At 49.2% G+C, this 14,373-nt stretch overlaps 1 protein-coding gene across 3 annotated transcripts; it reads left to right on the plus strand.

The window, feature by feature from the left end:
* The first annotated feature begins 20 nt into the window (after positions 1-20).
* SIRT3 (sirtuin 3) lies at positions 21-14,320 on the plus strand. 3 transcript variants are annotated; one of them, XM_006219481.4, is made up of 7 exons: positions 21-181; positions 5,316-5,504; positions 5,617-5,849; positions 7,162-7,262; positions 10,822-10,983; positions 12,060-12,269; positions 13,800-14,320. In XM_006219481.4, the coding sequence occupies exons 2-7, from the start codon at positions 5,458-5,460 to the stop codon at positions 13,818-13,820; spliced, it is 774 nt and encodes a 257-aa protein (XP_006219543.1). In that variant the 5' UTR covers positions 21-181; positions 5,316-5,457; the 3' UTR covers positions 13,821-14,320. The 3 variants fall into 3 exon arrangements, with proteins under 3 accessions (XP_006219543.1, XP_072826806.1, XP_072826807.1); XM_072970705.1 differs by lacking the exon at positions 21-181 and adding an exon at positions 428-587; XM_072970706.1 differs by lacking the exon at positions 21-181 and adding an exon at positions 534-642.
* Positions 14,321-14,373: the final 53 nt, after the last annotated feature.

Raw genomic sequence — 14,373 nt, forward strand, 5'->3', positions numbered from 1 at the left:
TTTCCCTCCAGCTGGCCGTGCCGTTGAGTCGTTCGAGTTCCTGGGTCGACCCGGCCGTCGACCGGCTGCGTGGCCTCGGCCTTTGTGACCCAATGTTTCTCGTCTCAATTGGGGATGATAACAATAGTACTTTCCTCGTAGTGTCTGCGAGGACTAAGTGTAAATATGATGCCTGACCATAGTAAGTGCTCCCAAAGTGTTAGTTATCATCGCCATCTCAACTGAGAAAAGTGGGGAGCGAGGGTAGAGAAATGAAGGCTCCTGGTTTGGTCTCCGGGACGAGAGGCCGGAGCTCGAGAGACTGGAAAACCTCCCCCACCTAGCGTCCACCTCCACTTGGTTGGCCCGGGCTGGTTAAGAGCTGGAGCGACAGGCCAGGGTCCGCCGGGGGCGGGGGCGGGGGCGGAGCGCGCCAGGGGCGGGGCGGAGCGCGCTGCGAGCAGGGCGAGGACTTGGTGGGTCGTGACCTTTGGGGACCCAGACGCCCGCGGGCGGCGGAGGAACATGGCGCTGTGGGCTCGTGCCGCTGTTCCCGCCCTCAGGCTTTGGGGCCTGGGAGGTGCGCGGTCCTGGACCGGCCGGCCTCGGTTCGTTCCGGGTGGCGACGGCGGGGCGGGCCGGGCCGGGCCGGGCGGGGCCCAGGTCGGAGACCGACCCTCTCCGGGGAGCGCTGCAGTCGAGCTGCCCCTGCGCGGTCCGCGGGGCGGTGGGAGAAGCTCAAACTGGCGAGGTCCTGCACGCGCGGCTCGGAGGGCTGTTCTGCAGGCACTGGTGGCGTCGGTTTCCGTTTCTTCTCACGGGTCGTTTGGACGTGTGTGAGCGTGTAGTGAGGTTCTGTTCTGTGCGTTGCCGTTTTTACTTAACATGTGTTGGAGTTACTCCCATTTCTAAACATAAATGCTTTCTCACTCTTAGAATTATTCTGATTGTAGAATTCCATTATATGGATGTCTCATACTTTAACCGTTTTCTTGTTGAAATAGCTTCTGATCTTTAGTTATTACAGATAATGCTGTGTTCAGTAACCTTGTTTGTACCTTCCTTTTTGGATAAATTTCTGGTAGTGGAACTCCTGCGTCTCCATTTCTATTGTCCCCCATAAAGGTTGTGCAATTACTACTCCTGCCGGCGTCTACACAGTAACTGCACATTTTGGAATCCTTCCCTAGGAACTGAACCTACAAATGGAAAAATCTTAAGGCCCATAGTTGTTAGGAAAGTAACTGAAATGACCAGTAATGGACAATTATTTAAGTAAACAGTGGTATGTTCACTTAATGCGTTCTTACACAGCTATCAAAAATATTGAAGAGTTTAATAAAGAGATACCAAGAAACTTACTGACCTCACTGTCTGCCAGACTGTACTAGGTATGAGGACGAAGCAGGGGCCAGACCAGGGCTTGCCTCTGTGGCGTCACTCCAGTTTCAGAATCTGCAGGCAGTTGTGAGTGGGATGTGGGATAAACAGTGACCTGGTCTACCAGGTGCTGCTCACGGCCCCACTGTCATTCAGTAAATCCTTGCTACCACTCGCCCCCAAAACAGGAGGCAAGGGGGTGTCAGTGAGGAGCAGTCAGTTTGCATGGGCTGTCTGCAGTTTGGAATTTCTGCCTTTTGAGTATTTTAGGGCTCTTCCATGACATTACCCTTTGTTTCCATTTTCCAAGCAGCTTGCATGATTGCTTCTCAAGTCCCCTACTACCAGTAGCACATACTTTATCACCTTCACCTTCAATATAGTCTTGACATCTGGTAAAATTCAGTGACAAGTATCTTATGTAGATGAGAAATGCAAGGAGTACCCTGAGTAACACCTTGTATTAGTAACATTGTCACCCAAGTCGGCACTCAGTGTGGTGGTAACTTCTACAACGTGGTGTTTTTTCCAACACCAGCAAGCAGTTCTTCACTTTTCCACAGACACTGACTGGGTATCAAATTTAACTGAATTCTAACTGCTTGCCTGGAGATTGCACCAGACTCCACAGGCCAAGGGCTCAGTCCCACGAGACGGCCCCCACTTCAGATGCCAACCCAGGTTGTCACCTGTGCTTCTAACCAACCGACTAAAAATCGGAGGTTCCCATGACCCCCTTCTCTGGTTTGATTAATTTACTAGAAGGGCCCACAGAACTCAGAAAGCAATTTGCTTACTAGATTACTGGTTTATTACAGAGGATATTAAAGGATACAAATCAACATCCAGATGAAGAAACACAGGGGGAGGTTCTGAACATAGGCATGTCCCCTGTGGGGGGTGGAGTCTGGCATGTGGACCCTTTCTGGTTCACCAACCTGGAAGCTCTCTGAACGACCCCCCTTTATGGGTTTTCATGGAGGCTCCACCCCTCTAATCATGGGTGGTTCCCCTGGCCACCATACCCCCATCCTTGGGGGATTTTCTAGAGTCACCTCATTAACACAGACTCCGCGTGGTCGTGGGAGACTTGTTACGGATAACAAGACACCCATTTCACTTCCTGGCTCTGAAGGGATTTCAGGAACTGAGGCCAAAAGACCCAATGTTGTAAAAAGATGCTCCCATTGCTCTTAGGAAAATGCAAGGGTTTTGGGACAAAGGCCAAAATATATATTTATTATAAATCACAATGTCACAACTTTCTTCTATGGGGAAGGGTGTAGCTCAGTGGTAGAGTGCATGCTTAGCATGCACGAAGTCCTGGGTTCAATCCCCAATAACTTCATTTAAAAAAAGAAAGAAAAAGCTTTGAGCGTCTCAGCGTTCTCACATGCAGGTGGGTGGCCCTCCAGTATGTGGTGCTGCTTACCAGAGTTGCAGGTATCTGAGTCAGATGTTTCCTGTGAACCTTATTCCCCTCTATAAAAAATAAAAAACAACTACTCTCATTCCTTTTGTATTTCTCATCATAATTTGCATTTGGGAGGAGTTCAGTAAATGGATGTTCTTAATGCTGTGTGAGGTGGGGCATTTAATAGCTGTAGTTGGAACCAGAGCGTTCTCTTTCTTTCCTAACCAGCTGACCAGTTTTCATTGGAAAACCCCCTTTGGAGATCTCATCGACTTGCACTCAGAAGAGACGCCATGATGGGTGCTTTTATGCAAGTCTTTGATGCAGCAGAATTCTCTTCAGAGTCTGTGGGCATCTCCCCAAGAGCATGGGGAGGAGTCGGGAAACAGTGTTTTCCCTGCTGCCTGTATTTCCTGTACTTTCAGGTGGGAGGTTCACAGCTATAGATCTTTTCAAAAGGCTATAAGAACCATCTCTCACTCCCTTGATTTGGCTTCAGCAGCTGAGGCTCAGGGTGTTTGAGCGACTTGGCGAGACAGGCAGTGAGCTAGGGCTCTGCCTCTCCTTGTGGTGCCCTCGGCCCTGCACACACGCCTTCCCTAGCCACGTTCCTCTTCCTCATTACACACCTTTCCAAGGTCTGTACTTCGGAAACCCAAGATGATACTTTGGCAGGAGAGGCATCACGAGTGGACTGAGCGGCCAGCTAGCCCCTGAGTTGCACCATTGCTGACCCCAGGGTGGAGTGTGAGACGCAGCTGTGCAGGGGCAGGAAGGGAAGGGGTGACAGGCACCCTCAAAGGGGGAGGGAGCCAGTACTGTCACCTTCCACAGGAGGAGAGAGGAGGGCTTCTCACTAGATTCAGGGTGGCTTCCTGAAGGAGGTGGCACCGATCCTGGCCTTAACTCTGGGAGATTTGGACATGCTGGGGTGGAGAAAGTTCTTTTCAGGCAGAAGGAGCCAGGTGTAGGGTGTATACAAGGACCAGGAAGGGAGGGTATATGACACGGAGGAGCAGGTTGACTGTCGCTGGGGTGTGGTATGTTGTGCTAAGGTGTCAGGGTGCTATGGAGGGCAGAGGGCTTAGGGGAGACCTCAGCACCAGTGTGTAAGCAGGGTGGTATGTGCAGATTTTGCAACATTAGTTTGTTTTCTAAGAGCAAAAGAAAAACCAAAGACGAGGAGCAAGCAAGAGAGTGAGTTAGGATCACAGTCCTAGAAGATGAGCTCTGAATTGTCCTGACGTATCTAAAGTTGTGCTTCTAGGGTGCTTACTTCTGTATCACAAATGAGTAAAAGAAATACTCTGTACCCTAGTTTTATGTCTGTGTTCATTTTAGGTGTGTCAGCCATTTGGGGAGGGGTGTCAGTTCAGGTCTTTGAGTCTCTTTTCCTGTCAGGGCAGAAGGTTCTATACCGAGGTCCGGTGTTCTGGAGGAGTGTCTTCTCCTGGAAGACAGATGTGGTGGCCACCAGCCCTTGAGGTGTGAGGAAGGCGCCCTGTGTGGTGGGGCTGGCAGTCTTGAACTCTGGGTGAGTTGGCAGTGTGATACCAGGCGGTGAAGAAGTGCCTCTCGATCCCATGCCAGGTGAGGGCCCAGAGAGCGAATCTGTAAACCCAGAGGGCCTTTCGTGCCTGCTCAGCCCACAGTTGCAGACTCACTGCAGTGGGACGTTGCAGGTGCTGCTCCAGGCTGTGCACTGCTTGTGTCGCCTTTGTTTCCTCCTCAGTGTTCCCTGGGTGTTGTCAGTTACAGAGTCGTGGTGCAACTCTGAAGCCTGTGACTTGTTTATTGTGTGTCTTTCTCTTTTTCCCTGTGGAAGACTGTCTCATACTCCTAACAGTTCACCTTGCTGTGAGTGTCTCGGCTCCTGGCTTCTGGAGATGACCTGAGAAGCCTTCTGGAGTTTTGCAGAGAGACCCCCGAGCTCCAGTCTGCCCACTGCTTTGCCCAGGTTATGTGATTTCTTTGGCTGTCACGTGATACGTGCAGCCTCCTAAAAGGCCGTGAATATTGAAGATGAAGTCTCTGCCGCAGTTCGAATCCCTAGCTGTCAGGATATGAGTGTTTCTTTCTGGAATGGTCTCTTGAACCCACTCTTCATCCTGGTGATATTTGATGTAACTTTCTTTAAATGTCACTAAGTATTTGTCATGTCCTAGGTATGTTAGGGTGTATGGCTCTGCAGAGAGCACCCCCAGAGCCCCCACAAAGGGATGCCCTTGGCTCTGGCTGGAGCCTTCAGCACTGGCCTTCGATAACGAGAACTGTGAAATGATACTTTCCTTATTTGCACGGTTCCCATTCACTTGACATTTTCCTCCCAAGTACTCCAAGTGCCTCTTGATTTCTGGGTTGAGAGTGCTTTCTGTTTTATCCTAGTAGTCAGCCATGAGGAGATAGTTGGTGGTTTGTGGGGCAGGAGGGAAGTGTGTGGTCGTTCTCAGTGCTGGGGGTGGGGTAGGGCAGACCTTGCTCATTCTTGCTGGCACGAGCTCGATCATCCTCGGTTACCAGGCCACTCTCCTTTTTCTGCCAGTGTTACAGGTGGAAGAAGGCCCGTATCTTCTTCTGCTGGTGCCTCAAGCATCTCTGGAAGTGGAGGCAGCAGCGAGCAGAAGCTCCTCCTGCAGGACGTGGCTGAGCTGATCAAAACTGGAGCCTGCCGGAGGGTGGTGGCCATGGTGGGGGCCGGCATCAGCACGCCCAGCGGCATTCCAGACTTCAGGTGCTTGCAGCAACCCCGTCACCTCCGCGTGCGCTCCTCCCCCGCTGTGGCGGTTTTCTCCACCTGCCTGCTCTCTTCTGAAGGGCTCAGAGCCTGTTGCTTCCCTCTGCAGGTCTCCAGGGACTGGCTACTACAGCAGGCTGCAACAGTACAAGGTCCCCTACCCCGAGGCCATTTTCGAGCTCGCATTTTTCTTTCAAGATCCCAAGCCATTTTTCACCTTTGCCAAGGAGCTGTACCCTGGGAACTACAGGCCCAATGCCACGCACTACTTCCTCCGACTGCTTCACGAGAAGGGGCTGCTTCTGCGGCTGTATACCCAGAACATCGACGGGCTTGAGAGAGGTGAGGCCTGCCTCCAGCCCTCCTCTCTGTCCTGCGAGGGGTGTGGGCGCCTGCTTCTGCACAGGGCTGCGGCCCCGCGCTTAGTCCCCATGCTTATGACTGGTTTCAAGCCCAAAACTTATGCCTCTGTCCCCAACAAAAATGCCCAGAGTATCAGTGTTGGGGCCTCATTCTTCTGGGCTGTGAGTTTTGAATAGGACCAGGGTTGACATTAGAAGCTTCTAGTTTTGCTGATCTGATCTGATGATTTCTTTTTTAAAATTTTCATTATGGAATTTTCTGAGCACACAGAAAGAAAGCGAGGACTGTCATGAGCCCTCATGTCCTCATCACCGCACCATGGCCTGTCCTTGTTTAGTCTGTGTCTGACTCCTACCTTCTCTCTCACCCCTAGCTACTTTGACGCATGTCCCTCTCATCATAAACTTAATCTGTAAAGACAGCAAAAGGGCTCTAAAACACAACCATGACGTCACTAGCACACAGAGGAACCACTGACAGTTCCTTAAGATCATCACATGGGCTGTATGATTGCTTCTTGACTGTGTCTAGATGGTGGCCACAACCAGCGATTCAAAGGGCATGCTGACCTCTGGCCATGTATCTCAGAGAAGCATTTGTAGGGGCTTTTTCTTACGTGCAGTGAATCTGACAGGTGCTAACAGTCAACTCCTAGCAAGCCAGCAGCAGCTTAGCCAGGCTGCAGGTATCTTGTGATTTGAAGAAAGGAGTTATCTTGACTCCAGGAAAATGTTTATTTGCCAGAAGGGTTCTACAGCCTGGAGCCCCTTGCGCAGCAGTGAGCACCTCATGGGGAGGCGGGAGAGTCTGGCTGTGAGCTGCAGTGTGTGTGAGCTAGGACGGTCGTGGGGACAGTGGGAGTTCACTGGTCTGTATGTGCACGGCCTTTCAAACGCTGATAGTGGTAATAGAACTTCCATGATTAAGTTACCTTTTGCCTGTTTTTCCACAGGATTTTGGAAATGGATTTATGTTATTTTCCCACTTTTACTTGGTGTCTATAGAATAGAAAATGTTTTCCTGGTACTGGGTGTAATTTTATCTGAACTTACATCAGACGTCCTTTGTGCTGTGTTTTCACAGGCTTCGTCTCACTTGTGATTTGGCTCCATGTCGGAGCCTGTGCTTATTCTGATGAGTGGGAGTGTCATCTGTAGTGATAGAGGCAGGGTACCACTTACACTGAGGGCTGTGACTCCTTCTGGGGGGCCTGCCCAGCCCAGAGGTCATGCTAAGGGGCCGTGTGCTCACCCCAACAGGCAGCAGCACTTAGCTTTGGTTTGAATTTCAGCATCTGGCATCCCTGCCTCAAAGCTGGTTGAAGCTCATGGATCCTTTGCCTCTGCCACCTGCACCGTCTGCCGAAGACCCATCCCAGAGGAGGCCTTTTGGGTGAGTTGTCACGCTGACAGTTCCCTCCCGCACGCACTTCTCACTGGGAGTAATCTGGAAAAGTGGCATTTTAAAAAGTGTTATGTTGGAAGGACAACAGCAGCAATACCGTGAAAATGTTTTTCTTTATTTTTAAATTAGAAAAGTAATACATACTTGTAAAAATTTAAGGTGATACAAACAAGTATTTACTGTATAGCACAAGGTACTATATTCAGTATCTTGTAATAACCTATAATGGAAAAGAATTGAAAACCAGGATGTAGGTACATTCATATACACGTGTATCACCAAATCACTGTGCTGCACACCTGAAACTAACACAATATTGTAAATCAATTATACCTCAGTTTTTAAAAAGTATGTAAGTCCTAACTCCAAGTACCTGTAAATATAACCTTATTGGACCATAGGATTGTTGCAAATTAAAAAAAAATTAAGGCAATGCAGAAATACGTAGGGGGAAGTGAGTCTCCCTTCAGCCAGTTCCTGTGGCCCACTTTTAACTGTTTGGTGTATAATGTTCCAGGGCTTGAAAAAAAGATATGCATATATAAATATACATGCACATTTCTGGGTACTTAAACCCACACACGATTACAATTTTTTAAAGAAATGATATCATTAAGATTAATATTGCACAACTTGCTCTGTCACCGAGCAAAATTTCATGGATATCTTGTGTCGATAACTACAGCTCTGCTTATTGCTTTTAGTCATTATAGAGCATTGTGTTTAGCTGTTCACCTGCTGTGGGATATTTTATGATGTTTGTGATTTTTACTATTAAAAATAATACAGTCACAATACCCACGCTTACACCCCCATGTACTTCTAGGAATGTTTGTGAACAGGATAGGTTTTTTTAAAGTAGAGTAGGACACAGTAAAAAATCTTAAATAAAGATGAAACTCTGAAATAGCAATGTGGCACAGGATCCTTTTATTTTTTTACTGAGGTGAAATTCACATAACATAAAATTAAGCATTTTAATGTATACAGTTCCTTGGCATTTAGTACATTCACAGGGCTGTGCAGCTAACTAACTAACCAACCTCTATTTAATTCCAAAATATTTTCATCACCCCGAGGAAAACCCTGTAACCACTTACCAGTCAATCCTATTCCCTCCCTGCCCCAAACCCCTGGCAACCACTGATCTTTTTACTGTCTCCATAGTTTTGCCTTTCCCAGAATGTCATAGAGTTGGAATCACACAGTGTACAGCCTTTTCTCAGTGGCTTCTTTCACTTAGCAATGTGTATTTAAGGTTCCTCCATGTCTTTTCGTGGCCTGACAGCACCTTTTTTTTTTTTTAAGTCTGAGTAATATTCCATTGTCTGGATGTAACTGTTTCTCCATTCACCTGCAAAAGGACATCTTGGTTGCTTCCAGATTTTGGCAGTTACGAGTAAAATTGCTATAAACATCCATGTGCAGGTTTTTGTGTGCAGGTTTTCAACTCCATTGGGTAAATACCAAGGAGTGTGACTGCTGGGTCATACAGTAAGACTGTTTAGTTTTGCTTGTGGACCTCAGGTTACACACCTCTGAGACCATCTCACACTCTTCCAAAGTGCAGCATTTTGTATTCCCACCAGCAGTGGATGAGAGTTCCTGTTGTTCCACATCCTCACCAACACTTGGTGTCGTCAGTGTTCTGATTTTGGCCATTCTAGTAGGTGTGTAGTGACATTGTTTGAACTTGCAGCTTCCTAGTGAAATATGATGTTGATCTTGTTTCTTGCTCATTTGCCATCTGTTTATCTTCTTTGGTGAGGTCTTGGGCCCACTTTTTAATTGGGCTGCTATTTTCTTGCTGTTGAGTTTTAAGAATTCTTTGTGTGTTCTGGATATCAGATGTCTTTTGCAAGTATTTTCCCCAGCCTATGACTTGTCATCTTATCCTTTTGACACTGTCTCTCAGAGGAGAAGTCTCTGATTTAATGAAGTCCAAAGTACTGTCTTTTTCTTTCATGGGTCATCTCCTTCCATGCTGCTGGCTATTCTGGGTCTTTTGCTCTCCAAATAAACTTTAGAATCAGTTTGTTGCTGTCTGTTCTCTGCACATTTTTTAAAGCCTTTCTCATTGTCTTTGAAGTTTTGCACTGTTACTGTGCTATGTCTCCATATGGATTTCCTTTGACTTCTACTAAAATTTTGTAGAGCTTTCTGAATCTGTGGTTTGATATCTTTCATCTTTGCTGGAAAAATCCTCAGTCATGATCCCTTCGGACACTGATTGCTCAGCTCACGTCCTATCCCCTCTCTGTGGACCTCACGGTGCATGTCTCGGAGGCCGTCTCGCACGTGCCCACATCCTTCCTCTCTTCAGCACGGTTGTGCCATGTTCCAAGTCTTTCTCCTGGTCTCCTTCCCAGTTTATCAATATTCTACTCTGTCATAGAGGATAAAGCCTCTCCACTGAGCTTCAGGTTTTGGTACTCTACTTTTTGTTACTGGAAATCCTATCTGGTTCTTTTTCAAATCCACTGCGTTATTTTGTATAGCTTTCTATCTCGAATAGCTATTTCAGCCTGCCTCTTTACAAATTTAAACATAATACAGTTTTAGATGTGTACCTGATAGCATCTGAAGTCTCTGCATAGTCCACATCTTTTGTCGTTGTTTCTGCTGGTGTTTACTGGGCTAAGCCTGCAAAAACACATCCCATTAGCTGTAAAGGTTTCTCTTAGAAAGACAGGTGTCTTTCTCCTTAGTTTCCTCCTCTAATGTCCAGCCAAAGCATCAACCCAGGTGGAGCAGGATATAGTAAGAAGTGGTCTCTACTTCCCTTTAGCCTGCAAGGAGGAGGTCTGTGGAAAATGGTGTTCCTCATAACTCCAGCCAGTGAGTTGAGGCCGACCTGAATGTCTTCCAGGGCTAAGGTGATGTCATGGTTACTTCAGCTAAAATCAGGGACAAATTTTATACCATCATTTTCATCGAATAACACTATTGTAGGCCAAATGCCTACAGAGTGCCTTCTAAGGACTATGTAATCAGTACAGTTGTCCCTCGAATGTGGGTTTGAACTGCATGGGTCCGCTTTTATGCTGATTTTTTCCAATAAATGTATACTCCAGGACCACACAATCCGTGGTTGGTTGAATCTGCAGGTGCGGAACCACGGGTATGGAGGAACCGTGTGTATGGAGGGCTAACCCTAAGTTCTGTGCAGATTTTCAACTGTGCTGAGGGCTGGTGTCCCTAACTTGCTGTCTTGTTCAAGGGTCACCTGTGTTTCCTCAGCACTGAATAGCTTGAGGATTTCCCCAGGTGCAGAGCGTGGTGTTTAGTGCGGCAGATGTCGTGTGACATCCAGGGTTTGCTTTCAAATACTGCAGCCTCCCCTGAAGCCTGTGGGCGCTGTAGGAAGTACAGCTGGCAGAATGCCAGTAATTGCCGAGGCTGGGTCGTCATGCCCCCGAGGGCTTTGCTATGCTACTGTCTTAGCTGCTGTGAATGTGACAGTTTCTCAAGAAGAAGTTGTCTTTGCCTTTTCCTTTTGAAGTGTGTTGTGACGGTCTCCTTGGGCCCACTCTCCCTGTGTCCACAGGCTGAAGTGATGGCGGACAGGGTCCCCCACTGCCCGGTCTGCACTGGCATCGTGAAGCCTGACATCGTGTTCTTCGGGGAGCTGCTCCCCAACAGGTTCTTGCTGCATGTGGCTGACTTCCCCATGGCAGACCTGCTGCTCATCCTCGGGACCTCCCTGGAGGTTGGTCAGCAGGCCCAGTGGTGCACAGAGCTGTGGAGAGGAGGCTAACGGGGCGAGGTGGAAGAGGTGGGGCTGGTGGGAGCTCTGGGGCCCTGCCTTTGGCAGGTGAGTGGATTCAACATGTGAAGAAGCAGGGTGTCCAGGCCTCAGGCGCTGCAGTCTGAGTGGGAGAGCAGGGAGGGGGGAGGATGCGCAGCTTCGGAGGTGTCAAAGTGTGGGTGGGCACAGTGTGTGAGAGGATGGGGCCTGGAGATGTGAGGTGGGAGCAGGCCTTGCATGTTGTACGTATCAAAGAGACGGGCTTTATGTGGAAACAGTGAAACCAGGGGTGTAGGTGATCATCCTTGGGGTCAGAGAGACTCAGGGAGCAGGGGTTGAAGTGAGCAGATGTCCAGGGGTGGTGCACGGTCAGACTGTGTGGCTGTGAGAGATATTAGGGAGGGGAGCAGCCAGACTTGATGTCACTTGGAGGACCTTAGAGGGAGGTGTCTGTCTTGCCTGTGGGGGTTCAGGGCATTTGCTGGTGAGAAAGAATCTGGATGGGAGACGCCAGGTTCGGTTTTGCACATGTGGGTTTGAGGGGCCTGGGAGATGCATCTGGATCTGAAGCTCAGGAAGTTTCTGAAGGATGTAGTGAATCCCTGCAATGGGCTGTGCCTGAGACATAGGCACCAAGGGGGCAGAAGGGCTAGAAAGATCTGCACTCAGGGCCCCAGCTAGCCAGACGCCCAGAGTTATCTGTTTTTCTAGCGAATCTGCTTGGTCTGTGCCAGGCCCTGTTCTCAGTGGTGCCCCCTGTGAGGGACCAGGTCCTTGCTCGCAGGGAGGGAGACCAGGCAGACGAGTCTTGTCATGCCGGCGGTGAGCTGGGAGAAGACAGTGTGGGTGGGAGGACAGGTGAGCTGAGGTGTAACTGCTGGCACTGAGCGCAGATGAAACTTTGCAGGGACTCGCGCAGGGGCAGGAGATGTAGAAGAGAAAGATGGAGATGGATGAGGGGGGCCTCAGGTGGCGGGCGGGGCCTGTGGGCCTGGGAGGGCGGGCGCTGTGCTCCTCACGTTTGGGCGATTTTTCAGGTGGAACCTTTTGCCAGCTTGTCTGAGGCCGTACGGAGCTCAGTGCCCCGACTGCTCATCAACCGGGACTTGGTGGGGTCCTTGGCTAGGCATCCTCACAGCAGGGATGTGGTGCAGCTGGGGGATGTGGTTCATGGCGTGAAAAGGCTGGTGGAGCTTCTGGGCTGGACGGAGGAGATGCGGGACCTCATCCAGCGGGAAACCGGAAAGGTACGGATGGCTGAGCAGTCACAGGAGGGGCCATCTTCTCTGCTGTGGGGCCTGGTCCACCTGGTATGGAGCCCTGTCTGGCTAAAACAGTTACGGTGATAGGAAATGCTGCTGTTACGCTGTACCAGGCACTGTCTGGGGCCATCTTTGTACTTGTGAATCAGGTGCTGGAATTCTTACTAATCCCGTTTAGAGATGAAGACCTGACACTGTGTGCCTGCTCTGAGTGGCAGAGTCGGCATGAGGCTCTGGGCAGACAGGGCTGTCTCCTGCACACGTCACCCTTCAGCTGTCTTTCGTCTCCTAAGCGAGAGGAGGACCAAGCAGCTCCAGACTGAGGCGTGACTCTGAAGTTCTCTGAACCTGTGTGGGTTGATGCTTTTAGGAAATAATCAGTGGGAGAGCAGTTGACTTATCCCCATCTTCTAAGGGTAGAAAGCCAAAGAGCCTTGACCTCTCTAGGTGCTAAACCTCCTATAAACAAGTGAGGTTATGGAAAACGCAGTTTCTTCTGAGAATCAGTTAGCACGGGTAGCCTTGATGTGGGGGGTTATTCTCTACAGGAGGCAGCATTAATCATTTGAAGTCTAGTTGTCTTAAAGAGATTGGTTCATGATTACAGCCAGGTGTTAACACTGCTCAAAGTGGATCTCACCAGAATGCTGTAATTTATGTTCTATGGCCTTGGGAAACCTCCACCCTTCGGCTGTCACTGCCTCAGGGCTCAGGGCCATGGGTCAGCCCTTTTTCTCACCTCCACTGGCAAAAGCCCCCAGCCTCTGGCTACAGCTTGATTTCTTACCAAGTTGAACCAAATTGAGAATACAAGGCTTTTAAGAATAGGACTCTGTGGTTCATGGTATTAGACATCATTGCCTTCCAACCTAGAGTTTGGCTCTTAGGGCTAAGATGCAGGCGGGTGCAGTTTCTCACTATGTGGAGGGGCATGAAGGCCATCAAAGGTCACAGTCGCCTTCTGGGTCCCTTAGTGGGAGCAGAGTCCAGCTGACACTTCGCTCCGGGAGAGGAGCAGCAGCAGAGGCCTCGCTCGCAGGGCAGTGGAGGTCTTGGTCAGGTCTGCCTGGCAGCTTGGCTGACTTCCTACTCCGTGTAACAGCAAGACCAAGTCAAGTAGCCTCTACAGAGTTTTTAGAAGTAGTCCTATAGGATTTGACCTGTGAAATCTTCCAGTTTCACGGAAGTTTGTGTGAAATGAGTTATGATTTTGGGGGTTTATTGTGAGTTGCTATCCAAGAGTAAACACTCAGGGTGAACTGCAGTCTCAGTTGGGTCACTCTTCCAGACAGTGAATGTCCTTGGGCATGAGAACCTCAGTACTGGTTCCTAAATGAAGCCCTACGTCTAGCCACCCATTTTTACTCAGTCCTGACGGCGTTGTCTTAACTTGGCTGAACAGCAGCATTTGCACAGACAGAAGAGCTTCCGTTTTATGGAACGTTCCATTGCAGGCCCTGAGATCTGCCCAGCTATGTTTTCAGTAACTGATTTCCTCTCTCCTTTGTGTTCTAGCTTGATGGTTGGGACACATAGGAGGGCTGCTCCCAACCAGAAATGGTTACATGAGAGTCACTGCCCACTTCTGATGAGAATTCGTGGCTGAAGAACGGCTCGGACAGGCTTACAAATTTTGGCTAAACTAGGACATGCGACCTGAGGCTGCCCCTGGAGGGTCTGCCCAGGTCATGAGCTCTGCGCACTTGGGGCCACCTCAGCCACAGATGGGAAGGAGCTGCCTGATCTGACTTTTTGCTGCTTAACTTTTCATTCTGCTGAAATTCTTAATGCTGAAAAGCTTTCTTCTGATGGTGAACCTCTTGAACTCAGACTGACTGGAACCCCAGACTGGATCTCATCTAAAGGGCAAACTCTGTCCACTAGAAGAGACCCAGTCTTGGGCTGAGCAGCCCTGGTCACACCCCAGGTGTGGGGCTGGGTCCCAGGTAGTGTGCTAGGGTTTTCTAGCATGTTGCTCTTTTCAGTTTAGTTTGTCCTTCATTTCTGGCATGAAATAAATTTTAATATAAAAATTGGGCATGTCTTCACTTTTGCCTCCTCAAAGGGAATGCAGGTGTCGACAGCGAAT

Source organism: Vicugna pacos, chromosome 10 (genome assembly GCF_048564905.1).
Source record: "Vicugna pacos chromosome 10, VicPac4, whole genome shotgun sequence".
Taxonomy (NCBI): Eukaryota; Metazoa; Chordata; class Mammalia; order Artiodactyla; family Camelidae; genus Vicugna; species Vicugna pacos.